The sequence below is a fragment of the Diaphorina citri genome, unplaced genomic scaffold (assembly GCF_000475195.1).
Source record: "Diaphorina citri unplaced genomic scaffold, Diaci psyllid genome assembly version 1.1 scaffold2637, whole genome shotgun sequence".
NCBI classification, from domain to species: domain Eukaryota; kingdom Metazoa; phylum Arthropoda; class Insecta; order Hemiptera; family Psyllidae; genus Diaphorina; species Diaphorina citri.
In genome coordinates, this window is record NW_007380054.1 from 8,396 (window position 1) to 35,800 (window position 27,405).

General features: G+C 40.5%; 4 protein-coding genes and 1 pseudogene across 6 annotated transcripts in view; 3 read left to right on the plus strand and 2 right to left on the minus strand.

Annotated features, from left to right (window-relative positions):
- LOC108253695 lies at positions 1 to 1,252 on the plus strand. The gene is made up of 2 exons (XM_017448130.2): positions 1 to 382; positions 631 to 1,252. The coding sequence occupies exons 1-2, from the start codon at positions 1 to 3 to the stop codon at positions 792 to 794; spliced, it is 546 nt and encodes a 181-aa protein (XP_017303619.1). The 3' UTR covers positions 795 to 1,252.
- LOC113471582 lies at positions 837 to 11,104 on the plus strand. Its single transcript, XM_026830824.1, has 3 exons — positions 837 to 858; positions 8,493 to 8,566; positions 10,440 to 11,104. Exons 1-3 carry the CDS (start codon positions 837 to 839, stop codon positions 10,659 to 10,661), a joined length of 318 nt encoding a protein of 105 aa, XP_026686625.1. The 3' UTR covers positions 10,662 to 11,104.
- Positions 10,639 to 21,808, plus strand: LOC113471583. The gene is made up of 2 exons (XM_026830829.1): positions 10,639 to 11,135; positions 21,581 to 21,808. The coding sequence occupies exons 1-2, from the start codon at positions 10,779 to 10,781 to the stop codon at positions 21,743 to 21,745; spliced, it is 522 nt and encodes a 173-aa protein (XP_026686630.1). The 5' UTR covers positions 10,639 to 10,778; the 3' UTR covers positions 21,746 to 21,808.
- The window catches only part of LOC103519269 (spermine oxidase-like), a 17,271-nt gene continuing 2,544 nt past the window's right edge, over positions 12,679 to 27,405 (minus strand). The window contains exons 2-10 of one of the 3 annotated variants that reach the window (XM_026830828.1): positions 17,691 to 17,840; positions 17,043 to 17,301; positions 16,381 to 16,468; positions 15,920 to 16,057; positions 15,349 to 15,576; positions 14,703 to 14,891; positions 14,416 to 14,434; positions 13,212 to 13,584; positions 12,679 to 12,717 (exon numbers count right to left, since the gene is read on the minus strand). In XM_026830828.1, coding sequence (XP_026686629.1) covers positions 12,690 to 12,717; positions 13,212 to 13,584; positions 14,416 to 14,434; positions 14,703 to 14,891; positions 15,349 to 15,576; positions 15,920 to 16,057; positions 16,381 to 16,468; positions 17,043 to 17,301; positions 17,691 to 17,840 — 1,472 coding nt within the window. In that variant the 3' untranslated portion in view covers positions 12,679 to 12,689. Of the gene's footprint in view, positions 12,718 to 13,211; positions 13,585 to 14,415; positions 14,624 to 14,702; positions 14,892 to 15,348; positions 15,577 to 15,919; positions 16,146 to 16,380; positions 16,469 to 17,042; positions 17,302 to 17,690; positions 17,841 to 27,405 lie in introns of all 3 variants that reach the window. The other 2 variants (XM_026830827.1, XM_017448132.2) reach the window with 2 other exon arrangements.
- LOC113471585 lies at positions 26,910 to 27,027 on the minus strand (annotated as a pseudogene).

A 27,405-nucleotide genomic window follows, 5' to 3' on the forward strand; every position in this document is an offset into this window, starting at 1 on the left:
ATGAGGCAGTGGCATTCGCTGGACACGAATAGTTACTATGGTGATCCGGACTATAATTCTGATGAGGAAGATGATGATGAGGAGGAGTTGTCCTATGACTATGAGATGTACAGGATACCAACAACCAAACGACATACAAAGAGGACAACAACGGCGAGAACAACAACAAAAACGACGGCAAGAACACCAAAAACAACCACGACAGTAAAGACAAAGACAAAAAGAACCACAACGACGAAAAAAAGGAGACCAAACATAGTCATCCTAAATGAAAACTCTACAGATCTTTCCAATCCAAACAATACTCTGAACAAGGATACCACCACCGTTGGGACATCCCTCAAGTGGGTCCTAAGATGGACTCCCCTCCTGATGCCTGAACATGAACTGTACAAAACACCTCGTCCGGAGGGGCGAACTCCCTATTGGGGGTTTCTGAGAACGACGACGGAAATGAAGCAGGGGAAAAAACTCAAAAAGCGGCACTTTTCGTTCAAAATGAAGGCGAAAGTTTCACCGATTCAATTGATTGTCGTACGACAGTGAAGGAACCAACCATCCAGAGAAATAACAATGGACTCTTGAGAGGAAGGTAACCAGCAGGTGGGGTTAACGCCGGGATGCCTGAACATGAACTGTACAAAACACCTCGTCCGGAGGGGCGAACTCCCTATTGGGGGTTTCTGAGAACGACGACGGAAATGAAGAAGGAGAAAAAACTCAAAAAGAGACACTTTTCATTCAAAATGAAGGCGAAAGTTTCACCGATTCAATTGATTGTCGTGCGACAGTGAGGGAACCAACCTTCCAGAGTAATAATAATACAAGACTTCAGTATGGAAGGTACCTCTAGGAGAGGTAACACCTTAGGCGTTCTCTACCACCTAACCCTTAGAGCTCCATTATTATGTGGTCAAATTTTCAAATAGATGAGGATAAAATTCCATGCCTCGGCTGGGATCGAACCCACGCCCTCCTGTTTACCAGGCAAGTGTCTTGACCACTTCGCCACCGAGGCCGCAGTTCAAAAAGTCCTCGGTATTTCGGTAAGGATCCCTGTTAAATTCAGAAGAACTTACCTTTTGAGCTTCGAGGGCTGAATAACTTAGGCACCACACCATCAAAAAAGTATGATGGTTTGGTCCCACATAGACTATACTGTACGAGTCAAAAGAGTTACATATGTACCTACATATTTATGTATACTTTACATTAATTTATTTCAAAACTTCAAGTTGTTAAATAATAAAAAAAAATAAGAACTCGTAATGAGAAACACACACTGGAATAATGAAAACTTTTGAAATGAGTTTTGTGTTCTTATTTTCGAATCTGCCCAGGCTTTTAGGACTTGAGAAAATTTTCCCGGATTAGGTATTTAACTCTCTACTAGATTGAGTATTCATACCTACTCTCTACTTGGGTATTTAACTATAATAGGATCACCTACATACATATTTGTGGATATGAACCCTAAGCCTATAGTACTTAACCTACGTATATCTCGAGAACATGTGGTCTATGATAAATTGGTGAAAATGGCATCTCCACTAATTTCCATCTTTTTTACTTTCCTTATTCTATAGGACCTATAGGAAGGAAAGTAATGTAATCGAGTCAAATTTTCGATTCTCAGTTTTTAGATCTCAAAACACGTTTTGAGATCCCTAGAGTCTAAATCCAAAGTTTCAGCCATTGGTCCGTGTATGTATGTGTGTCTGTCTGTCTTTCGATCTTTTTTTGCCACACCCTGTATAGAACGATAAATATGTATGTGTTCTGTATACTAAACATTACATAAATATGTAGATGTAGATGGGTAATTGAAGATTGTAAATAGTAAGAGAAAGTGTATGCTCAAGAATTCTCATTTCCCCTCTTTTTTTCTTTTATGTTCTCCGTCTGCTAGTTTCCATTTTCTTTACCTCTCTTCCCCATCCTTGTTTTCCTCCTCTTCCTAACTTTTCATCCTTCCCTCCCTCTTTCCCACTTGCTCTTTGTTTCCTGTTTCTCTCCTCTTTCCCCTCTCTTCCATCAAGCTTATCCTTTCATTCTAATTTTCCCTCTTTTTTTCTTTTATGTTCTCCGTCTGCTAGTTTCCATTTTCTTTACCTCTCTTCCCCATCCTTGTTTTCCTCTTCTTCTTAACTTTTCATCCTTCCCTCCCTCTTTCCCTTTGTTTCCTGTTTCTCTCCTCTTTCCCCTCTCTTCCATCAAGCTTATCCTTTTCCCCTTCCTTCTCCTCCCTTCCTCTTCACTTCTCCCTCTTCTCCTCCTAAGTACTAAATTTTGCATGCATATCAGATCACACAGACACATATTTCTCTTCAGTGGCGGAGTGAGGGCTTGCTCTTTGTTTCCTGTTTCTCTCCTCTTTCCCCTCTCTTCCATCAAGCTTATCCTTTCCCCCTTCCTTCTCCTCCCTTCCTCTTCCTACTTCTCCCTCTTCTCCTCCTAAGTACCTACTAAATTTTGCATGCATATCAGATCACACAGACACATATTTCTCTTCAGTGGCGGAGTGAGGGTCCTCCTGAGGACCACGTCAAATTTGTGTTTGTAGTCATAGCGGACCAATGTCCACACATGTGGACAACTGCCTTGTAGTAACTGGGGCCGAGTTAATTTTCACCATTGTAGTCATAGCGGACCAATGTCCACACATGTGGACAACTGCCTTGTAGTAACTGAGGCCGAGTTAATGACCACGTCATTTTCACCATTGTAGTCATAGCGGACCAATGTCCACACATGTGGACAACTGCCTTGTAGTAACTGAGGCCGAGTTAATTTTCACCTTTGTAGTCATAGTGGACCAATGTTTAAACAAACCGGAGTTTAAACAGACTTTTTGGGCCCGCGGCCATAACTCCAACTCCAGCACTGACTTTAGTGTTCATGTATTTCATGTGGTTTATTGATTCCGCCATATTTTATACTTGAGAGAAAAGGAGAGAGAGAGAAAGAGAGAGAGAAAGAGAGAGAAATACATGCAATGAGAGAGGGAGAGGTAGGGATAGTCAGAGATAGAAGAGTATGGATACCATATGGGAGGGAGAAAGAGAGCAATAGGAAGGGAGAGAACAAAAAAGAGAGAAAGAGAGAACATAGCAAGAAATGATGAAATGAACACAATGATAGATGATAATAATAATGATTTATAGCAGGATAGAAGAGAGAGATAGAGAATATAGAAATAGATAAATAGGTAAAAAGAGAAGGATGTAGAGAGAGAGAGAGAGAGAGAGAGAGAGAGAGAGAAAGAGAGAGAGATGAGGAAGGACAATGAAAGGTAGATACCTATACAACAATACAATACAGATAGAAGTATACAGAAAAGAGGAGAGAAAGAGAAATAGGATAGAAAAGAAGAGAATGAGGTGTGAGAGAGAGGAGATATAAAGGGGGAAGAGATAAATGTGCCAAGATAGAGAAAAAGGGAAAAAAGAGGAAGAGGAAAAGTAAAGATAAGGAAAAAGAAAGAGAGAGAAAAGGGAGAGAGAGGGGAAGAAAGAGAGAGAGAGAGGGAGGAAAGGAAGGGAGAGAGAGGGGAAGAAAGAGAGAGAGAGAGGGAGGAAAGGAAGGGAGAGAGAAAAATAAAAACATTGTAATGGAGTGAAAATTAGAAAAGGCAAAAATAAAGTGATGCAGTCTCGGATGCTAAAACAAACAAGAACAGTTTTAAATGCAACCTGCAAACAGGGGTAGGTACACGCTAGGCTCCCAAATCTCAATGGATCACAGAACTTAAGAGACATTAAAGGCCTAAAGGCCTTAGCTCCTTAACAGTTATACGGTGAAGTTAAACCCAACAATAGGTAAACCCCTCAAGAAGAAAAAGAAAAGAAAGAAGGAGGAAAAACCACCACCACCAAGAAGAAGAGGACGAAGAAGGAGGAGAATAGAGGTCAGAAAGAAAATAAAAGCGATTGAATTAAATGGAATTGAAACACACGGGGGTAGAAAGTGGAAGAAAAAAGAGAAATAAATAAATTGGACGTGGGTAAATAAATTAGAAAGCCGTGAAAACAGAAAAGAAAAATCCACAGAGTGGCTTTCCTTGTTTCTTTTTTACGGATGAGGAGGGAGGCAGTAAGAAGTAAGAATGAAAATACCTACAACAATAAATAAAATAATAGCAAAGCCGCCAGGTAATATCTTATTGTGATTACCGGTTGGGTGGAAGAGCTCACTACTACCTCGGTGGCGTAGCCTCCTGGTAAACAGGAAGGTTTGGGTTCAATCCCAATCGGTGCATGGAATTTTAAATTGTTAGGTGGCTTATTAGGTGAGCTCCTTAAGGGAAGAAGGGCTATGGGAGAACTTCCCTATTAGGTAACCTCGCCTAGTGGTTACCTTCCACTCAAGAGTTAGAGAGAGAGAAAGAGAGAGAGAGAGAGAGAGAGAGAGAGAGAGAGAGAGAGAGAGAGAGCATATGAAAAAAAAGAGAGAGAATACGAGAATTAGAAAAAGAGATAAAGAAAGAGAAAGGAAAGAAGAAGAAATAGAAAAAGTAAAGAAATGAGAAAGAGATAGAGAAAAAGAAAAAAGATTGAGAAAGGGAAAAAAGAGAAAAAAATTAGAAATAGAGAAAGTAAAAACGAACCTCCTGGTAAACAGGAAGGTTTGGGTTCAATCCCAATCGGTGCATGGAATTTTAAATTGTTAGGTGGCTTATTAGGTGAGCTCCTTAAGGGAAGAAGGGCTATGGGAGAACTTCCAAGAGAACATGAAATAGGGGGAGGGAGAGAGATAGTAAGGGAGACAGAGAACATGATTTAGGGGAGGGAGAGAGAGACAGAACATGAAATAGGGGGAGGGAGAGAAAGAGAACATGAAATAGGGGGAGGGAGAGAGATAGTAAGGGAGACAGAGAACATGATTTAGGGGAGGGAGAGACAAATGGAAAAGAGAAATAGAGGGATAGGGAATGAAAAGGACAAGTGAGAGGGAGAAGGAGAAAGATAAAAGGGAGGGAGTAAACAAAATTAAGGGGGAGAGGGAGTGAGAAAGAGAGACTGAGGGAGAGAGAGAGAATGAAATTCAGAGAGAGAGAGAGAAAACACGTAGTTATGTAATTGACATTGATATGATCAGGTGGGAGAGAGAGAGAGAGAGAGAGAGGAAAAGAGGAGAGGAATTGATATTGTGAAATTGAGAGAGAGAGAGAGGGGGGGGGAGGGAGAGAGAACATTGATGGAATGAGATATGAGGAAAATGGGCAACAATTCAAGATATTGACCTCTCCCTGTCTCTCTCTCTCTCTCTCTCGCTCTATTCTCTCTCTCTCTTTCCCTCCGTCTCTCTTTTGATACTTCTCTCTCGTCCTCCCTCCCTCTCTCCCTACCTCTTTCTCTCATATTTGAAAATTACATCAGAATGGCCGTTGTACACAAAGAGGGCCAAAGCAGGATTAAGGCTCTTCTTCCATAGAAGTTGCCAATTTTGAACTTAAGTAGTCTAAGAACATAATGTATGTATGTATGTATGTACGACTTTTACCTATGTACTTACTGAATACTAACCACAGAACGCCGGAACGACGAACGCCTAACTACACATGTACATAATATGTATGTACGACTTTTACCTATGTACTTACTGAATACCAACCACAGAAACTGATATAAAATTTGCAATATACTTGATTGTATGTACTTGACACTTACTGAATACTAACCAGCTAACCACAGAGACTGATATAAAATTTGCAATATGCTTGATTGTATGTACTTGATTGAGGCTAGTAGTTAGTAGTTATACACTTCACGGAGTAACGACAGAAGTACAAACATTTCAAGAGGTTGCTCCTTAAACACTTAAACGTGTACAATTGAATTCAAGAGGTGCTATTATTGAGGACATACTTGATGTAGTTTGAAACTTAAGAAGAAGAAGAAGAAGAAGAAGAAGAAGAAGAAGAAGAAGACGAAGAAGAAGAAGAAGAAGAAGAAGAAGAAGAAGGAGGAGGAGGAGGGAGTAAGTAAAGGTATGTGTTATGTATGAACAAGTATGTTCAGAATTGATGAGATATCCCCGCAAAATGTCATACCATATCCGTCAACTTCAAACAGGGATAATATTCTAAGGCATCATAATTAAATCCCTCGAATTTGAATACACAAAACATGTAGGTCTACTTATTTCACCCCCCATCCCGGTATTTTCAGGTTTTATTATAGAAAGTAGATTTATATCAGGTATTTTATGCCTATACCTACCTCCCTATATATATGGGTAGGTATATTATGTATTATTCCCAGTGGCGTAGCGTGGTCTAACTCCAAGTGTAGGGCGGACACTAATTTCTATCACAATATGTATCTAATAATTATTTAAAGTCAATATTTAAGGGTATTTGAGTGAAATTTTTGAGTGTATATGGCCGTCATACACGCCCTACATGGACGCTACGCCACTGATTATTCCCCTTCTCGTTTCTGAATCAAAATCTCTCTTTTCCTATTCCTGTCTCTTCTTTCTCTCCTCATATTCTTCTTTTTGGGGATGAGATGGGTATCCTTTATAAATACTTGTATGTACTTACTAACCTTCTCTCTCTTTTCCTATACAATTTTGTCCTATCCTATAGTCTCTCCCATCATACCTTTCCCTTGTTTTCAATTTCTCTCCCTCCTTCCTATTCTATCTCTCCCTCCCTATACTTCTTTCCCCTCATTTCCTCCCCCCCCCCATCTTACCTTTCCCTTGTTTTCAATTTGTTTCCCTCCTTCCTATTCTTTCTCTCCCCTTACATTTTTCCTTCCCTTTATTCCATTCTCTTCCTAACCATTTCTCTCCCTCCTTCCCTCATGTTTCTCCCTCTTCTTATGCTTTTTTCTCCCTCCTGTATCTTCCTCGCAGATAAGAACAGAAGAAAATCCGAGTGTCTGTCAAATTCAATGTGAAATGTTTGTGTCGTTTTATATTTTCTTGTTTTAACCAGGGTCGTTTTTAAGGAGCCGATTATGTAAGATTTACATTAGGTCTGCTTTTAGAAATTGATAGAGGGATCTGTAAATTCAAAGGCCTTATCGTGGGTACATATGTACTGATTTTCTCTAATCACGATCGAATAAACTACGGGCTAAAAAATTCCCGGAGGGACGGGCCCAGCTTGTTCTTCTAATCTCTTTCCATCTTTTTAACGACGGGCTAAAAATTCCCGGAGGGACGGGCCCAGCTTGTTCTTCTAATCTCTTTCCATCTTTTCCTCCCCTCTATCTCTCTCTCTACTTATTCTGCCCTGAGAAGCTTTTCTACTTTTCATTTTCCCCAGTGTCTTGTTTTATGAAAGGTAACTGGAACATTGAATAATGTAATCCTGTTATTAGATGATATTAGAAGAAATGTAATATTTTATTGTTCAATGATGGATATATCACTTGTTTTACGCAGACAGAAAAGGATAACAGCAGCCGTTCCGAGAACGATCCATATTTATAGGGATAATAGAGCACGTCTTTATTGATAAAATTATATCAATAAAGAGGTGCTCTATTAAACTGTTGGTATAATGGAACAACTTGTTCTAAGCTGACAGTCTAAATAAAGCACTACTTATACTTATACTTATAAAATCCGCCTCATAAATAAAAGACTTGAAACGATGACAAAAATACAAATCCTAGAACCACCAGCCCCTAAATCAAATCCTGGCTAAATGTCTCACCCTTTTCTTCTTTCTCTCTCTCCCCTATCTTTTCTCTCACTCACTCCTGTTTACCATTTTCACATTTCGGAAAATCGCTTCCCGATGGATAGGTACCTATACAGTGGTATGTTAGTAGATAATGTTCTCTCTCTCTCTCCCTCCCTCCCTCTATTTCCCTCTCTCTCTCTCTTGTATCATTGTATACGAGAAAAATGTCTCCATTTATTTCTCTCACTCTCTTTCCCTTTCTCTCTCTCTCTCTCTTCCTCCTTCTTCTCTTCCTCTTTCTTATCTTTTCTCTCTCTCTCTTTATCGTTTTCTTATTCTCTCTCTCTCTCTCTTCTCTTCTTTTCCCTCTTTCTATCTTCTCTTCTTTTCCCTCTTTCTTTCTTCTCTTCTTTTCTCTCTTCTCTTCTCTTCTTTCCCCTTTCTCTCTCTCTCTTTCTTATTTACAATGTTTTTTTCATCTTGAAACCTTCACTCAATTTTCGAGACACTTTCCCTATTTTTTGTCCTTTGAACCTCTTTCTCTTCCTCCTTTTTCTCTTTATCCTTCCCCTCCTTCTCCTCCTTTCTCTATTTCTCCCTCGACTTCTTTTCTTTCTACTTCATCTCTTTCTCCTTCTTCTCCTTCTCTTTCTACTTCTTCTCTTTCTCCTTCTCCTCTTTCTCTTTATCCCTCTTCTCTTCCTCCTCCTCCTACGTCTATTATTTTCTTCTCTCATTCTTCTCCTTTCTCAAATGGGTACCCATTTTTTCTCTAATTTATTACATGTACAATATTATTTTATTACATTCTGTTGGAAAAATGTATGTAATATTGTTAGCTGAGGGCTAGATAGAGTAGATACCTACATCACGAACCCCGACCCTTGCTACATTGCCGGCAACATATACTACCACGGACAACAGGTAATGTTTGGTTTAAAGCATTCATATATCGCAGGCAGTGAAATAGCCCTGTTTTTTCCGCTCCTGATATAGGTACATAGGTGCTGACATAAGAAGAAGAAGAACGAGAAGAAGAAGGAGGAGAAGAAGAAGAAGAAGAAGAAGAAGAAGAAGAAGAAGAAGAAGAAAACATCTCTTTGGAAATGAGCCCCCGAAAACAGATTCATCACTTCAGCGATTCTATCATCTTTCTATTCTAATCCAATTCCATCCCCTATACATTTCCCTTCTGTCTGATTGATTCCCTAAATCCCTCCAATTAAGATTCACGAAATATCCCTTCCTCCCTTTCTGCATCCCTCCATTCCTTCCTTCTTTCTTACAAATATCCCTAATTTTAATTTAACCCAGATTCCTCTTAGTTTTCTCTCTTTCCCTCACTCTCTCTCTCTCTCTCTCTTTCTTCCTTTCCTTTTCTCCGTTTCCCCCTCTCTCTTTTCTTCGTTTTCTCTCTCCCCTTATCTTCTTATTCTCTCTCTCTCTCTCTCTCTCTCTCTCTCTCTCTCTCTCTCTTGGTTATCTTTCATTTTAATTATTGCTGACAGAGTGGAAACATCAAAACTTGAAACTTGAAGAGAGAGAGAGAGAGAAAAAATGAGAAATCAGTTGAGTGAAAACCCATGCTTTCTCTCTCTCTCCCTCTCTCTCTCTCTCGTGCAATCTCTTTGTTTGGATTCACCCGAGAGTGATTTCACATTATCGATGGAAAATTATTTCGTGGTTTTTCCCACAAATAAGGGAGTTCGAATAAAAGCCAAATTGAGAGTGAGAGAGAGAAAGAGAGAGAGAGAGAGAGAGAGAGATAGATAGATAGAGAGAGAGAGAGAGAGAGAGAGAGAGAGAGAGAGAGAGAGAGAGAGAGAGAGAGAGAGATAGATAGAGAGAAGAGAGGTAGAGATAGATAGAGAGAAGAGAGATGTACAAAATAAATAGGATAAACTTGCTTTCGGTTAGTTTCCGGTATGGTGGAAAAGGGTGGGGAAAGGATGCCCCCAGGGCCTGGTTAGGGCCCTTTCCTCTCTCTAGGTAGGGTTTAGGGCCCCTTCCTCTCCCTGGATAGAGGCTAGGGCCCTTTCCCACCAGAGGGGCCGAAAAGTTTACGAGCAAATAGGTTCCGAGTGTTTTGGTGAACCGCAGAATTCAAATTTCCTTCGGTTCGTTATTCTTCATGCACCTATTTGATGGGATTTGTTGATTTTCCTAATATGATGTGGTTTACGAGTAGAGTTTCTTTCCCACCAGAGGGGCCGAAAAGTTTACGAGCAAATAGGTTCCGAGTGTTTTGGTGAACCGCAGAATTCAAATTTCCTTCGGTTCGTAAATCGTAATTCTTCATGCACCTATTTGTATTTGATGGGATTTGTTGATTTTCCTAATATGATGTGGTTTACAAGTAGAGTTTCTATTGTCGATATTAAATTTGAGCCCCGGCTCTATCTATGGTATTGTCATGATAATCTTCTGTTCCGAAATAGGACAAAGAAAAGGAGGAGAGGATAGGATAAAGTCAGTCAGCCGATCCGAGAAAGAACCTTTTAAAGTTCGATTCGGGTGGAAATCAAAACCGTGACCTATAGCAGCTACAAGGTAGGGTGGCTTTCTCCTATCCTGTCTTCTTTTTCTCTTTGCTTTCGGTACGATAGAATAGAATATGTATATGTACCTTGTTTATACTACCAGCATAGGACCGAAAAATCCCGTACCGAAAACGAAAAGAATACCTACCTTAACATTTAGAGTTACAGACGATAATATACGTACATTAGGTCCTTTAGCACTGTCAAAATTCAAAACTCTTTCTCATCTATTTATATTATCATGTTATTTATTCCAGATTGCTCGCAGTGATGAGTGTGAGTTCTGCCTGTGTGTGGACGGCGAGATGTTCTGCTACTGGCAATGTCCGGATGAGGAGGAGGGGGAGGAAGAGGGAGGGGAGCCGGCCAGTACCGAAGTCCGGAGTACGACTGTCCGGCTCATCAATAATACGCCGGCCACAGGTGAGTTGGGCTGCGCTGGGCAAAGCGGCCGAAGTGAACTTAACAGACTGAAATGAGTACGCCTTCCCTGTGTGTTCGTAGAGGTACACCTACCCTACTTACTAGTTTCATAGAGGTACCTAACCTACTTTGTGACTGAACAAGTGAGCAGCCAGGTCTATGTATACAATCTCATGTCAAATGCCCGCTCAGACCGTCCGACTGACCTGGGTCTTAAGCTTTTTCCACCACACACGTTTAGACGGTATGACAGACCAAGATCTGTTAGTTCGCGGTCTGTCAGGCGATCTGAACGTGACTGGCGGGCACAAGTCTTATCAAAGTGTCATTTAACAATTAAATTGGAGACACAAGTTTGGAGACTGTTTGGGCGTAGTCCCCAAGCATTCTCAGAGAAGGTATACTTCAGTTTATTTACTTATTTTGCTTCCTCTCATTTTGCAGACTCCATAGCGAGCAGCATCGGGCGCCTGCGCAGCACAACACAAAGCTCCCCACAAAACACTTCCCTAAGCAGAGTAGAAGCCACCATACCTACATATAGGTATCATTCATACTACCATACAAATCGTACACTGTTCAACATAATCAGGGTAAAGGGACTTTTCAGTCTCATTCCAGTAGTATAAATGATGGAAATTCTATTCTATTGTCTTCTCTACTACCTACCTCGGTATTCTATTCTATTCTTTCTCTCTCTCTCTCTTCCTCTCCTTTCCTTTCCTCTCTTTCAAACTCTCTCTACTTGTCTTGCTCCTTCTTTCTTCCTCTCTTTCTCTCTCCCTCTTGGCCCCTCTTTCCTTAATCTCTCTCTCTCTCTCTTTCTCTCTCTTCATTATTTGGTATATTTTGGTTTTAAATTCCCCCCCTCCTCCGTCTTTCCATTTAGTGGAAGCTCACTGGAAGCTCTATGGAGTCTATGGTCTAGTTTTCAAATGACAATATTATTTATTTTCCGTTGAAATGAATTTAATTAAAGGGCTTTCATTGTTTTTTTCAACAATCATTCTGAGAATAATAAAAAACAGAAAAAAAACAGATAGACGGCGGACATTGTGCAAATTTCGAGTATTTTCACAACAATTACATGTTGATAAAACAATGTTTTACTGTAGGGTTGATGGGGTGATGGATGTTCATTTCACATAATAAGTCAGGGGCTCATGGGTATTAGGTTTTTAGTAGATTTTATAATAGACAATTAGAGAGCTACATATTTTGTTCTCTTCTATGTACCTAATATGTTTTGGGTGGTTTATGACGATTTTTTTTTTTTCAAGAATACTTCAATGATGAGTTTAATCAATGCTAGTAATTTACCCTAAATAAAAACGCCCTACAGAATATGTCTTTTTTCGCAATATCACCTACCCACCATAGGTATTACTGGTATTAGGTATTATTATCACCAAGTATAAAAAAAATAGAAAGTAATAATTTTCTCAACCTAAACAGAACACTTCGCTTGTATGGCAAGAGTGTGTTACGTATACCCACTTCCCTTCAAAGATATTGATGTTGTTTAGATTTCTATACGAAAACTTGACTGAGTTCCAAAAACGGAGGTAAAAATTTGCTGAGGGAAATGACACTTTTGGGAGAACGGGGAAAAGAGAATAGGGTTGAAATAAGAGGTAGACAAAGAAGAAGAAGAAGGATAAGGATAAGGAGGAGGAGAACTAAGAAGAAGAAAAATGGATTTCAAATTTGAGACAGGATTTATCCTACTAGGTATATCGGGATCTTCAGTTAAAAATCGTAAACTTGAACCACGTTCCTATTCACCCAGATTTACCCTACATACTCTATTATTGCTATTTAAGTATTCACCCAGTTTTACGGTACCTTCCTACATACCTATTGTATGCTGAAAATAGGTATGTAGACACCTACCTACTATGTTGTTGTAGATATAGGATTATAGGTACAAAACAACTGTAGGCAGTAGGCAATCAGTGAATTACAGCTCACTAAAAATTTGATGACACCTTTTTTTCCTGGAAAATCTATGTGGTTGACGGATTTTTTCCCCCCGGTTTTCACGAACTCTCGTAATATCCAATTGTATCTCGTGTCTCTGTTTTTCATCCAACCCGGGGTACCGCATTTAAACTGTAAGAAACAAACAATGGTCACATTAAATTCAAATTTGTCAAGTTGATACTCCGTTTAGTGAGCTAAAATTAAAGAACCAATGATTACCTTCTTGAAACCCTTAGTTAGTTGCCTCATTAAACAAATGAGCCATCTCATAAGTAACTATACTTAACTAGTTACCTATTTAGTAAAGACTTTTGAAACTTCAAGGCAAATTAACTCTTAAAGGCTGAAAACGAATTTTCAGTAAAATAAAGTGCTCCTTTGAGACCCATAATAATGCGCCTTCAGGGTCGAGTGGCAAAAACTTTGAACAAAAGCAAAGAATTCGATGAAATTGTAAATTGTGGTTAATGAAATGAAATTGTGGACCCACCCCCATCATTACACTATTTCACATCACTATTTGGACTCTCGGGCACCCCTCGATAAAATCCTGGATACGGCCCTGCCTGCCTGCCTTTACCTATGTCAGCTCTGGCACATACAGCACTCAGAATCTGATTTACCTTGGGGCAGGATCACTCTTCAATATCCTGTCCGCTTCTCTCCAACCGGTTTCCACTGCTCCGTTCACCGTTCCATACTGGTGCTCATTGGAAGCCTCCCCCGCAAACAGAAGAACCTGTTTACCCTGCCCATTACTGAGCGGAGCCTCCAAGTCATGCCGGCTGGCATTCATTTTATCCGTCGTCAACGTGTAAATACTATATGAGCCTTTGAAATGTTTGTTGGTGCCCCAGGAGCTATGGAAAACGCGTGAAGGCTCTGGGATGGTGTAGTTGGCTCCGAGGAAAAATCGGAAGGCTTTCATGGATTCAGTTTTGATCTGCTCGTCCGACAAAGTTTCCATGAACCTGGCGGAGGCTCCTGAAATCCAACCTGTGAACAGTTCAATAGAATTAGCTCATCAGTCATCCGTTCAGTATAGCTCCGCTATACTGTAGTAATAGAAAGTAATCATTACTAGTATAGCTCCGCTATACTGTAGTAATAGAAAGTAAAAAAAAAAGATGGGTGATTGACATAAAGAAAACTTACCCGCACAAACAACCAAATCAGGTAACAGGCACATAGATAGCGCCAGAAGTAGTTTTAATTTCATATTTAACAATGAAAATCAACTTTTTCAAAGCCCTGAAAAGACTTCTTTTGCTATTTATTTACATACGAAACGAGAAATAATCTCATTTATACTCTCACGACGCGACGCGACGGGCGAAATGACGTCGCATCGGCTAAGACTAGAAAAGTCCCCTTGTGCTTAAGGTTTATCTTAAAGGATTAATTTATTACGAGAGGGCATAATGTTCGTGTCTTACTCATACGATTTATATGATGTCCAACTCCAATACTTGTATATGGTACTTCAAATTTAATTGATCCCAAGGGCATTTACCTAGACCCTGAACAAATGGAGTGTGCCTGAAGCGTCGCATCGGCTAAGACTAGAAAAGTCCCCTTGTGCTTAAGGTTTATCTTAAAGGATTAATTTATTACGAGAGGGCATAATGTTCGTCTCTTACTCATACGATTCATATGATGTCCAACTCCAATACTTGTATATGGTACTTCAAATTAAATTGATCCCAAGGGCATTTACCTAGACCCTGAACAAATGGAGTGTGCCTGAATGCATGCGATGTGTTCCAATCCACTCGACTCCGAAGTCGGATATAAAGTTGGTTCATTTCCAAAGCATACTTCACCTACCCAAAAATGTAAGAGGATCCTCAGTTGTAAGGTAAAATCCGTACAGGTCCACAATCCAGGGCGCGCCATCCACGACAGCCGTGTCCTTGAACAGAGGATTCTTCTCGTCGTCGTGGGTCCAGAAGAAATTGTATCCCCGGACGTCATCGGGCCACCATTTCTGCGGAAATCTGACGAAGACCTTGTCGACGGTGCCGAGGAATAAACTCTGAAAGAATAAGGCAATTTGACAACCCACAATTAGATATTTACTAAATCAAATCTCAAATTCTTTCCTTTGCAATCTCCTCAGTGGTAAGGTAAAATCCGTACAGGTCCACAATCCAGGGCGCGCCATCCACGACAGCCGTGTCCTTGAACAGAGGATTCTTCTTGTCGTCGTGGGTCCAGAAGAAATTGTATCCCCGGATGTCATCGGGCCACCATTTCTGCGGAAATCTGACGAAAACCTTGTCGACGGTGCCGAGGAATAAACTCTGAAAGAATAAGGCAATTGGACAACCCACAATTAGATATTTACTAAATCAAATCTCAAATTCTTTTCTTTGCAATCAACTGGTAATGACGCCACTGGTCGCTACTCGATTAAAGTAGCTACTCAATTGTCCTCACGAGGCTGAGCGCACCCCAATTGTCCTCACGAGGCTGAGTGCACCCCGAACTCCAAGCACAGAGCCGAAAAAAACCTCGGCCCCGCCGGGAATCGAACCCGGGCTTTCTGCGTGTAAGCCTAGTGTGATACCAGTGATACCACTAGGCTTGCAGAAACAAATGCCTGGTTATTTACTATTTACTTATTTACGAAATTACCTACAATAAATATTATGGGAAAAAATTTAAAAATTTTAATTAACTACATCTTTCTGACTCCTCGAGACTTCATTGACGTGACCTGATGGTAATGTGTGCATCTACCTCTAGTTAGCCATTTACCTCAATAATATTCTTCTTCTGGGGTGGCAGCGGAGGAACAAATGTAATAAGATCGGATTTGAAAACTCCCAATGACACCGTGATGAGAACTTTGTCAGCAGAATATTGAGAGCCATCAGCACAAGTAACAAGGACACCATTGGCGTCTTCCCAATTGATTTTCGTAACTTCTTTGTTTAAAAGGAGTTTCTTACCCAAGTCTATTGGAGTCTGACCAGGCATTTGTTTCTGCAATGAAAGAAACATTGATGAAAATTGGGATTCTGACTAAAGATTATGAAAGAATTGATAGATACGAAAAAATAAATAAATTATTGATAATCATAAGTCTCTAATTTGGGACAATTTTCATACACAAAAAGCCCACTCTGAGACCTTATTGTAGGGGCAAACAGCCTCAAAAGATGGGTTAAGCTTGTACGAATCTACGAATGGGTTATCTTTTTTCGACTTTTTCAGCCCTTTTGAGGTTGTCAGTAGCTTTTTTGAGGAATATTGTCAGCCTTTCTGAGTTGTCAGCAGCTTTTTGCACAATGTTGTCAGATGAGTTCCACAGCAGTTCAGTACTCACCAAAAGTAACTTCAACACGTTGCCATAACCTCCTTTTTTCCAAACGGTGTCCTCGCATCCTTCATGGGTTACAAAACTGTTGTACCTTTTTGCAGATGTCTCGAACCAAGAGTCGGAGGCATCTAGTGAATTCTGAGCCTTGCCGAGAAAGTCCATGATTTGATCAAACGCAGGAGTAGATGCTAGGTAGCTGAGTTTGGGATTTTTGGTCAGCTCTGACTGAAGTCTTTGAAGAAATGTTTGGAAAGTATTAGTTTAACCAGGAAGGTAACACATAGGTAATACCTATTTGTTTAAATGGGAACACAACATGTCGATCGGCAAATGCCGAGTGAGTGGAAACGCACCATAAGCTTTCAATCCTCTGATTACTCTGATTAGACATCCTAGTTAGCTTGGAGGGTAGCGCTCTCGCCTTCTAATCCTTCTATGCGCTAGTAGGCATCTAGTGAATTCTGAGCCTTGCCGAGAAAGTCCATGATTTGATCAAACGCAGGAGTAGATGCTAGGTAGCTGAGTTTGGGATTCTTGGTCAGCTCTGACTGAAGTCTTTGAAGAAATGTTGGGAAAGTATTAGTTTAACCAGGATGGTAACACATAATACCTATTTGTTTAAATGGGAACACATCATGTCGATCGGCAAATGCCGAGTGAGTGGAAATGGAAACGCACCATAAGCTTTCAATCCTCTGATTAGACATCCTAGTTAGCTTGGAGGCTAGCGCTCTCGCCTTCTAATCCTTCTATGCGCTAGGTCCCTGGTTCAAATCCAGTCTGGGGCGAACTCTATCCTAAACATCTAAGGTTTGTTCTCGAAACGACTGGCTTTCTCCTACTCTGTCCTCTTTCATTCTTCTATTTTGCTGAACCTGTGTTGCTGGTTCCGTTTGCGCTAGTTCCCTGGTTCAAATCCAGTCTGGGGCGAACTCTATCCTAAACATCTAAGGTTTGTTCTCGAAACGACTGGCTTTCTCCTATTCTGTCCTTCATTTTTCTATTTTGCTGTACCTGTGTTGCTGGTTCCGTTCTGTTTAAACTGCGGGAGTAAAGGGACTTTTCAGTCTTCTTCTATTTGGGGACGATAAGACCTCCACAGTTACTTTTTTCCCCTCAGTTTTCTTACCTTTCACGAGCGTATTCTCCCAGAGACCCATTGTACTTGTTCATCTCCTCTTCGCCTGAAGATTTATGCCATATATTGAGTACCTCTTCTATGTGATCTTTGTTCATCGGGGCTCCAGACGAGTTTACACTGGTGAACAGGTTGAAATAGTCCGGGCATTCTTCTTGGGCCAAGTTGAACTCTTTGGCCATTTCATACACCACATTGCCCTTCTGACCAACCATCCATTGGGCGCCCATATCGATGGATGTGTTCCCTTCTGAAACCAGATATGTTTAGTTTAGTCTTTACAAGTTGCTGAAGATGCTTTGCTGCCCAACTCTTTGGCCATTTCATACACCACATTGCCCTTCTGACCAACCATCCATTGGGCGCCCATATCGATGGATGTGTTCCCTTCTGAAATCAGATATATTTAGTTTAGTCTTTACAAGTTGCTGAAGATGCTTTGCTGCCTAACAATATATACATATTTGGTTTAGACTTTAGAAGTTACTATGCATGTATCTTGTATCACAGAGAATAATCATGGCAACATTTCAGTTCAAAATCAATGTTCTTGAAGTTCTTGTTGAATACAATCATCTTCTTCTAAAGAAGTAAATAGGAGTGTACTGCTAAAACCTCTGAAATGGTGTGCATACTTACCATAAGGAATGTTGTAGACACGACCGCCTATTCTGTTTTCCGCCTCTAGAATGATGAAGTCTTCAAATCCATTGGAGATAAGCTTGGTGGCTGCTGCAATACCTGATGCTCCAGCTCCTACTATGATCAACTTGTGCTTTTCTATTGGGTCTATAGGAGGAAATAGTGGGGAAATTTAGATGAGGCTATTAAGTATTTCTATTGGGTCTTAGGCTATTAAGTACATAGGTAGTTAGGGTACCTTCATTAATCGAACGAAATCAGTTTTAATTTAATCGCATTCTGGATATGATTTGAAATTTTGAACCATATTTGGCCATTTATGATATAATTACACTTGAGATTTCTGGGGTAGGGTGGAAAAAGAAGAAGAAAAGGGCGAAGAAGAAGGCAAAGAAAAAAGTAAAAAAGATGAAGACGAAGAAGAAGAAGAAGAAGAAGGAAACTAGGTACTAAAAGTAAAAGAAGATGGACATAAAGGATAAAATAAAAATCCCATCTCACGAAATGAATATACTTTGAGAAGAAAAAAGGTAGAAGGAGGAGGAGGAGGAGGAGGAGGAGGAGGAGGAGAAGAAAGATTTTTGGATACAGCCGATCAAATTGAAGGCAAGTTTAATTAACAGGTACAAATGGTACAATAATTTACCTACTGCTATCTTTTGGCAATCTACTTTGCAATACGCAAAGGAAAACAACGAAATATGTAAGTACACGGATTTTCGTAACTTCTTTGTTTAAAAGGAGTTTCTTACCCAAGTCTATTGGAGTCTGACCAGGCATTTGTTTCTGCAATGAAAGAAACGTTGACGAAAATTGGGATTCTGACTAAAGATTATGAAAGAACTGATAGATACGAGAAAATAAATAAATTATTGATAATCATAAGTCTCTAATTTGGGACAATTTTCATACACAAAAAGCAAACTCTGAGACTTAATTGTAGGGGCAAACAGCCTCAAGATGGGTTAAGCTTGTACGAATCTACGAATGGGTTATCTTTTTTCGACTTTTTCAGCCCTTTTGAGGTTGTTAGTAGCTTTTTTGAGGAATGTTGTCAGCCTTTCTGAGTTTGTCAGCAGCTTTTTGAACAATGTTGTCAGATGAGTTCCACAGCAGTTCAGTACTCACCAAAAGTAACTTCAACACGTACTGAAAGCGAGAGAAAATATTAAACGTAGGAAAAGTTTTGCTGGCCTCACAGTGTGTTCCCCGGTTTTTTTTTTGCCTGGGACTAAAAAACGTCAATATCTCGGGAACGGTTTGGAATTTCGGGATTTTCCGATTTTTCCCATTTCGATTTTTCCCAGTATGTACAAAAAATAAGGAATCCAATGGTGAAAACCGCATCTTCCTAGCCCATCTAGAAGTGGGTTAGAATTAGTATGAGTGAGTGAGTCAGTCAGTCAGTCAGTCAGTTACACAAGGGGCTGTATATATTTAGGATTTTAAATTTCCAAAGACCATACGTACAGGTCAAGGGCTAAAAACCACTTTTTAGCCCGTCCTTCCTTTATTATTACGATAGTAATAAAAAAAAGGTATAGTGGACGGGCTATTGTATTCGCTTCGGTGTCTGTCAGTCGGTCGGTTGGTCTGTCTGTCCCCATAGAAGGACTTATCCAAACCTGGTCGACCTATATATCAAATTAAAGGTCTTTTTACCAGGAACACGAGAAAGTAAAAAAGGTATAAGGGACGGACTATTGTATTCGCTTCGGTGTCGTCTGTCTGTCTGTTCCCATAGAAGGACTTATCCAAATAACCTGGTCGACCTATATATCAAATTATAGGTCTTTTTACCAGGAACACGAAAATGGTGGTGCAAATTTTGTCCAGAAAACCATAAAGCAAAAAAAAACTGGTTTTTGGGGGGATTTTTTTTCACATTTTCTCACACAAATGAGCTCTGGTCTTGAAATTTGTCGCGACGACCTATGAACTCAAAGCGAGAAAGTTTTAGATAACACTTAAAAACTGGTTTTTTGGGGGATTTTTTTTTTTTCTCACATTTTCTCACACAAATGAGCTCTGGTCTTGAAATTTGTCGCGACGACCTATGAACTCAAAGCGAGAAAGTTTTATATAGGTAACACTTCAGTCGTTAATTTAAGACCGGTTTTAGCGTCACCTATGTTAAACTACGCCGAGCAAGGCCAATAAATGGATGGGTGACTTGGAAAGGAGGACAGGTCAGCCGTTCCGAGAAAGAACCTTTTAAAGTTCGATTCGGGTGGAAATCAAAACCGTGACCTATAGCAGCTACAAGGTAGGGTGGCTTTCTCCTATTCTAGTCTTGATTTTAAATCATCACATAAAAGTAAAATCGAAAAATCAAATCAAGAATAATAATAAACGGAATATTAAACAAATTAGGTAGGTACATATGTACTGATTTTCTCTAATCACGATCGAATAAACTATACGGGCTAAAAATTCCCGGAGGGACGGGCCCAGCTTGTTCTTCTAATCTCTTTCCATCTTTTCCTCCCCTCTATCTCTCTCTCTACTTCGGGTGACTTAAACATTATATTGGGAATAACGGGAGAACGGGCTCTTCTAGTCTTGATTTTAAATCATTACATGAAAGTAAAATCGAAAAATCAAATCAATGATCATAATAAACTGAATATTAAACAAATTAGGTAGGTACATAGGTACTGATTTTCTCTAATCACGATCGAATAAACGACGGGCTAAAAATTCCCGGAGGGACGGGCCCAGCTTGTTCTTCTAATCTCTTTCCATCTTTTCCTCCCCTCTATCTCTCTCTCTCTACTTATTCTGCCCTGAGAAGTTTTTCTACTTACTTTTCATTTTCCCCAGTGTCTTGTTTTATGAAAGGTAACTGGAACATTGAATAATGTAATACCCTGTTATTAGATGATATTAGAAGAAATGTAATATTTTATTGTTCAATGATGGATATATCACTTGTTTTAACGTACAATATTTATTACATGTACAATATTATTTTATTACATTCTGTTGGAAAAATGTATGTAATATTGTTAGCTGAGGGCTAGATAGACCTTGTTTATACTACCATCAGCATAGGACCGAAAAGTCCCGTACCGAAAACGAAAAGAATACCTTAACATTTAGAGTTACAGACGATAAATATACGTACATTAGGTCCTTTAGCACTGTCAAAATTCAAAACTCTTTCTCATCTATTTATATCATCATGTTATTTATTCCAGATTGCTCGCAGTGATGAGTGTGAGTTCTGCCTGTGTGTGGACGGCGAGATGTTCTGCTACTGGCAATGTCCGGATGAGGAGGAGGGGGAGGAAGAGGGAGGGGAGCCGGCCAGCACCGGAGTCCGGAGTACGACTGTCCGGCTCATCAACAATACACCGGCCACAGGTGAGTTGGGCTGCGCTGGCCAAAGCGGCCGAAGTGAACTTAACAGACTGACTGAAATGAGTGCGCCTTCCCTGTGTGTTCGTAGAGGTACACCTACCTTACTTACTAGTTTCATAGAGGTACCTAACCTACTTTGTGACTGAACAAGTGAGCAGCCAGGTCTACAATCTCATGTCAAATGCCCGCTCAGACCGTCCGACTGACCTGGGTCTTAAGCTTTTTCCACCACACACGTTAAGACGGTATGACAGACCAAGATCTGTTAGTTCGCGGTCTGTCAGGCGATCTGAGCGTGAGTGACGGGCACAAGTACTATCAAAGTGTCATTTAACACTTAAATTGGAGACACAAGTTTGGTAACTTTTCGGGCGTAGTCTCCAAGCATTCTCAGAGTATACTTCAGTTTATTTACTCATTTTGCTTCCTCTCATTTTCCAGACTCCATAGCGAGCAGCATCGGTCGCCTGCGCAGCACAACACAAAGCTCCCCACAAAACACTTCCCTAAGCAGAGCTACCACATCGCCGCACTTCGCCTCAACCCCGCTAGATCGCGCCACGATGAACTCCTCGGTAGAAACGACGGAAAGTACCGATGTGACGTCATCAAATACGCCCCTGTCTGAGAGTACCACGGTGGTGACGTCAAGTGAAAAAACAGTGTCCTGTTTCGTGTTAGGTAAGTGAAACACTAATGTCCTATTTTCTGTCAGGTACACTAGTTTGTATTTGTAGTGAAACACCCCGGTGTCCTATTTTGTGGTGCTAGGTGACTGGGTGTCTCTATTTTTCATCCAACCCGGGGTACCGCATTTAAACTGTAAGAAACAAACAATGGTCACATTAAATTCAAATTTGTCAAGTTAAGTCTCTCATGAATCGCCAGTATCCTATTTTCTGTCAGGTACACTAGTTTGCATTTGTAGAAACACCCCGGTGTCCTATTTTGTGTTGCTAGGTGACTAGGTGTCTCTATTTTTCATCCAACCCGGGGTACCGCATTTAAACTGTAAGAAACAAACAATGGTCACATTAAATTCAAATTTGTCAAGTTTCAAATTTGTCAAGATACTCCGTTTAGTGAGCTAAAATTAAAGAACCAATGATTACCTTCTTGAAACCCTTAGTTAGTTGCCTCATTAAACAAATGAGTTTGAAACTTCAAGGCAAATTAACTCTTAAAGGCTGAAAACGAATTTTCAGTAAAATAAAGTGCTCCTTTGAGACCCATAATAATGCGCCTTCAGGGTCGAGTGGCAAAAACTTTGAACAAAAGCAAAGAATTCGATGAAATTGTAAATTGTGGTTAATGAAATGAAATTGTGGACCCACCCCCATCATTACACTATTTCACATCACTATTTGGACTCTCGGGCACCCCTCGATAAAATCAGTTCATGGAGTTCTTTGGCAAAGCTCAGAATACTTTAGATGGATCGGACTCTTGGTTTGAAGTTTCTGCCAAAGGATACGGAACTTTCGTGCAAAAGGAAGGCTGCGAATATATCTCTTGGAAGAAAGGAGGATTTGGTAACCTCTTCAAACTACTGATGGTAAGTTTAGATTGAGTCTGTTATTATTGTGGTCAAATCCTCAAAAAATGTTGATGATAAAGTTAAGTACTTTAGCTGGGATCGAAAACAGGCCTCCCTAACTACCAGACGAGCGTCTTGACCTACTCCACCATCAAGGCAGGTGGTACAACGAGCCCTTCCTTCATTCTAATTTTCAAAGCTCATCAATTTTTTTCTTTCCTTGCAGAAACAAATGCCTGGTCAAACTCCACTAGATGTGAGTAACAAAATCCTTCTGAACAAAGAAGTTACGAAAATCAATTGGGAAGACAACAATGGTGTCCTTGTTACTTGTGCTGATGGCACTCAGTATTCTGCTGACAAAGTTCTCATCACGGTGTCACTGGGAGTTCTGAAGTCCCAACCAGATTTGTTTGCACCTCCGCTGCCTCCACGGAAAAAGACTGCTATTGAGGTAGGTAATCGGTGGGCACCTAACAAAGTTATTTATCAAGAATGATAGATAATCATACTACTTTGGACAAGGTCTTGGAATAGGACAATGGAAGTTGCATTAAAAAGTATTTTGAAGATAAGTAGGCTGACATCTCCATAAAAACACCAAGTGCGAGCATAGCTGGGATCGAAAACAGGCCTCCCTAACTACCAGACGAGCGTCTTGACCTACTCCACCATCAAGGCAGGTGGTACAACGAGCCCTTCCTTCATTCTAATTTTCAAAGCTCATCAATTTTTTTCTTTCCTTGCAGAAACAAATGCCTGGTCAAACTCCACTAGATGTGAGTAACAAAATCCTTCTGAACAAAGAAGTTACGAAAATCAATTGGGAAGACAACAATGGTGTCCTTGTTACTTGTGCTGATGGCACTCAGTATTCTGCTGACAAAGTTCTCATCACGGTGTCACTGGGAGTTCTGAAGTCCCAACCAGATTTGTTTGCACCTCCGCTGCCTCCACGGAAAAAGACTGCTATTGAGGTAGGTAATCGGTGGGCTGATAGATAATCATACTACTTTGGACAAAGTCTTGGAATAGGACAATGGAAGTTGCATTAAAAAGTATTTTGAAGATAAGTAGGCTGACATCTCCATAAAAACACCAAGTGCGAGCATGTCACACCGAAGGATCCCGGCGTATTTACTTGTCTGGAGAAACCCTGCACAGAGCTAAAGCTATTGCATGCTACTGACATGGTCATCCAGATAGCTCTCTGGATGGACAAGATATAATGAGAGATATGCTGGACACGTAAAGTAGGTACCTTAACTTGGTATTATGTAAGTTCTCAGATTATAAGGCTTCCGACGAGGTGTATTATCGGAAAAGACTGGCTTCCTTCTATCCTGTCTTCCTTCTGTCTTCGCTTTTGGGGCGATGGGACCTTGGCGATGGGACAATTATTATAGTTCCCTCTATCAAATGAAATAAGTTTTTGCCCTCTCCACTCTTCCTCGGGTGCCAAATGGGAGCCTTTTTCTAAGAACTCTGCTGCCACTGCTGCTAGACATCCTTATCAGATAAGATCAATATTTTCATGGTCAACCCAGATATAAAACCTAAACATAATGGATAAGTAACTAGCCATTGAAATTCCGACATGACCAAACCAGCAACTCATCCCTATCCAGGACTAGCTGACCCATAGCCAGGACTAGCTCAAACCTATCCAGGACAAGCTTACCCCTATCCGAGCTACGCCACTGGCTGCCCCGTTAGCAGCTATCAGCAGTACCTAGTAGCAGCAGCAGCAATTCCCTAGACGTAAATATTATGCATATCAAGATTCAAGATAGTAATGAAATTGCAGTTGATTAAAAAAATATAGAGCGCGAGGAAAGAGAAAATGCTGACAACCACCCCGCAGACATTAAGTCAGGGTCGATTAATGAGGAAGGTCGTTTCAAAATTGAATCTTATTTGTATCCTGCCCAGACAGGACTGAAAAGTCCCCAGTAATAAGTCTACCAGCCTAGTTAGCTTGGAAGGTGGGGCGCCCGCGTTGTAAGCGTACTTAGGTCGCGCTTTCTATTCCCGCCTCAGGCGAACTTTATCCTAAACAGATCAGGTTCGTTCTCGGAACGGCTGACTTTCTCCTATCCCGTCCTCCTTCTCTCTTCACAGCTGTACTCACGAAGCTGACGGAACTCCCGATTCGGAGTAGTCCCCAACGGTGACCATCCAGATGTCCACCACGCTCATTATTGCTTAACACTTCAAGCAAAAGCTTCCCAAGTGTTTGTATAACTTGGTATTATGTAAGTTCTCAGATTATAAGGCTTCCGACGAGGTGTATTATCGGAAAAGACTGGCTTCCTTCTATCCTGTCTTCCTTCTGTCTTCGCTTTTGGGGCGATGGGACTTGGCGATGGGACAATTATTATAGTTCCCTCTATCAAATGAAATAAGTTTTTGCCCTCTCCACTCTTCCTCGGGTGCCAAATGGGAGCCTTTTTCTAAGAACTCTGCTGCCACTGCTGCTAGACATCCTTATCAGATAAGATCAATATTTTCATGGTCAACCCAGATATAAAACCTAAACATAATGCGTTACAGACAAAGTTTTCAAAACTAGACTATACTAAAATAAGAAGAGAATAGGTCTTCACTTGACTAAATAAACGAATTTATTGATGGAAACGAATTCGTTTATTTAGTCAAGTGAAGACCTATTCTCTTCTTATTTTAGTATTAATTAGTACTTGACATGGTATCCCGTTTTCAAAGCTTTGTCAGGTCTGCCTGATACCTGATGAGCACACACACTATCAGGTAACCTGACAGGTGGACCTAATCAGCTCTACTTGATAGTGAATGGCTGACTTAATAGGAAACATCACTCCATGTAATTATGACGTTCTTAGACTGCGCCCACTAATTAGGGGGGTCAAGTCGCAAAAAAGGATTGCTTTGCAGAATCTTGAGGGATTTGTAGTAACTTGAAAGTACTACCTTTCTCGATGGCGATGGTCTTTTTTTGCAATTCTTAAACAAGCACGACAAATTTGGACCGGAATCCTCCTCGATCCTCCGCCCAGGGTGTCACACGACCATGCTCATTATTCAAGCAAAAGCTAACACTTCAAGCAAAAGCTTCCCAAGTGTTTGTACAACTTGGTATTATCTAAGTTATTGGCAGAAGGAACTTGCTTCTGTGACCTTGAAAATGATAACCTATGATGAGACTCCTAGAAAAGTACCTGGTACACTTGTTAAAAAGGTAACCTGACAGACTGATATGGCTAAATGATACCTGATGAGCACACACACTATCACGTAGACCTGACAGGTACGGTTGAAAAGGTCCGTCTGTCAGGTCTGCCTGATACCTGATGAGCACACACACTATCAGGTAACCTGACAGGTGGACCTAATCAGCTCTACTTGATAGTGAATGGCTGACTTAATAGGAAACATCACTCCATGTAATTATGACGTTCTTAGACTGCGCCCACTAATTAGGGGGGTCAAGTCGCAAAAAAGGATTGCTTTGCAGAATCTTGAGGGATTTGTAGTAACTTGAAAGTACTACCTTTCTCGATGGCGATGGCGTAGGTAATGGTGGAAACATAAGGGAGCGAGTTCAATCCCAGCCGAGGCATGGAATTTCATCCTCATAATAATCGAGTTCTAAAGGCATGTCCGGATGTTGTCGAGGCAGTGTGGACGGTTCAGTTGATATCGATCGATGGCCGGTCGACTATGTGTGGACCTTAAGGGTTAGGTGGTAGAGAAAAAAGTACGTAGAGGGTGAGTTATTTAGGTAGGTACCTTCCTATTTTGAATATTTTAAAATTTGACAAACTCAACAAAAAAACAGCTGAGGAAAATCTCTCCTTCATATTCAAATTTCCTTCCTATTTTGAATATTTTAAAATTTGACAAACTCAACAAAAAAACAGCTGAGGAAAATCTCTCCTTCATATTCAAATTTTCTAAAGTCAGGCAGATTTTTGAGGTGGAATTTTCTGATAGCACTCAAGACTCAAACTTGTTGAAAATGTTGCTCAAGATGTTTTCGAGTGAGCATGAATGAAAGCATCTGCTTACAGAAGAGTGAGCTGATGACTCGACATAATGTTACAAAATGTTAATTCAGATTAAAGGCTTTTGTAGAAGAAAGGTCTAACCCCGCGTAGGCCTTTCTTCTTCTTTTTTTTTTTTCTTTTTTGTGGAACAATTTTTGGCAGAATGCTGTATATGTAACTGCTAAGGTCTTTTGTGAAAAAGTGACGGGGGTATTAGTATTACACTCCATTCGGCGACAAGCTATCCGCCTTCTCAAATTAACCTCACCCAGCCTGAGTGGGACCGGGAAAAGCCAGCAGGACGCGATTGCCCACATGGTCACCCAACCGGATACTAACCACGTGCAACGTTCCTTAACTTCAGTGATCCGAGGAGAAATGGCGCGTTCAACGTGCTATCGCCGCTGGCTGATTATGTTTACATTGTTTACTTCTCTCAAACGCTTAAAGTTCAAAGGGCAGGTTACGTCAAAAGAGAGTTGCTTGCATGTTATCTCAAAAATCTGCCTGACTTTAGAAAATTTGAATATGAAGGAGAGATTTTCCTCAGCTGTTTTTTTGTTGAGTTTGTCAAATTTTAAAATATTCAAAATAGGAAGGTACCTAAATAACTCACCCTCTACGTACTTTTTTCTCTACCACCTAACCCTTAAGGTCCACACATAGTCGACCGGCCATCGATCGATATCAACTGAACCGTCCACACTGCCTCGACAACATCCGGACATGCCTTTAGAACTCGATTATTATGAGGATGAAATTCCATGCCTCGGCTGGGATTGAACTC

Excerpts from the sequence above, each read along its gene's own strand:
- LOC108253695 (XM_017448130.2), top strand. The coding sequence starts at position 1 with ATGAGGCAGTGGCATTCGCTGGACACGAATAGTTACTATGGTGATCCG. Across the intron at positions 383-630 it reads TCCCCTCCTGATGCCTGAAC|ATGAACTGTACAAAACACCT; the intron begins ATGAACTGTACA and ends GGATGCCTGAAC.
- LOC113471582 (XM_026830824.1), top strand. The coding sequence starts at position 837 with ATGGAAGGTACCTCTAGGAGAG. Across the intron at positions 859-8,492 it reads GGAAGGTACCTCTAGGAGAG|ATAGAGTAGATACCTACATC; the intron begins GTAACACCTTAG and ends GCTGAGGGCTAG. Across the intron at positions 8,567-10,439 it reads TATACTACCACGGACAACAG|ATTGCTCGCAGTGATGAGTG; the intron begins GTAATGTTTGGT and ends TATTTATTCCAG.
- LOC113471583 (XM_026830829.1), top strand. The coding sequence starts at position 10,779 with ATGTCAAATGCCCGCTCAGACCGTCCGACTGACCTGGGTCTTAAGCTT. Across the intron at positions 11,136-21,580 it reads TAAGCAGAGTAGAAGCCACC|TCGCCGCACTTCGCCTCAAC; the intron begins ATACCTACATAT and ends AGAGCTACCACA.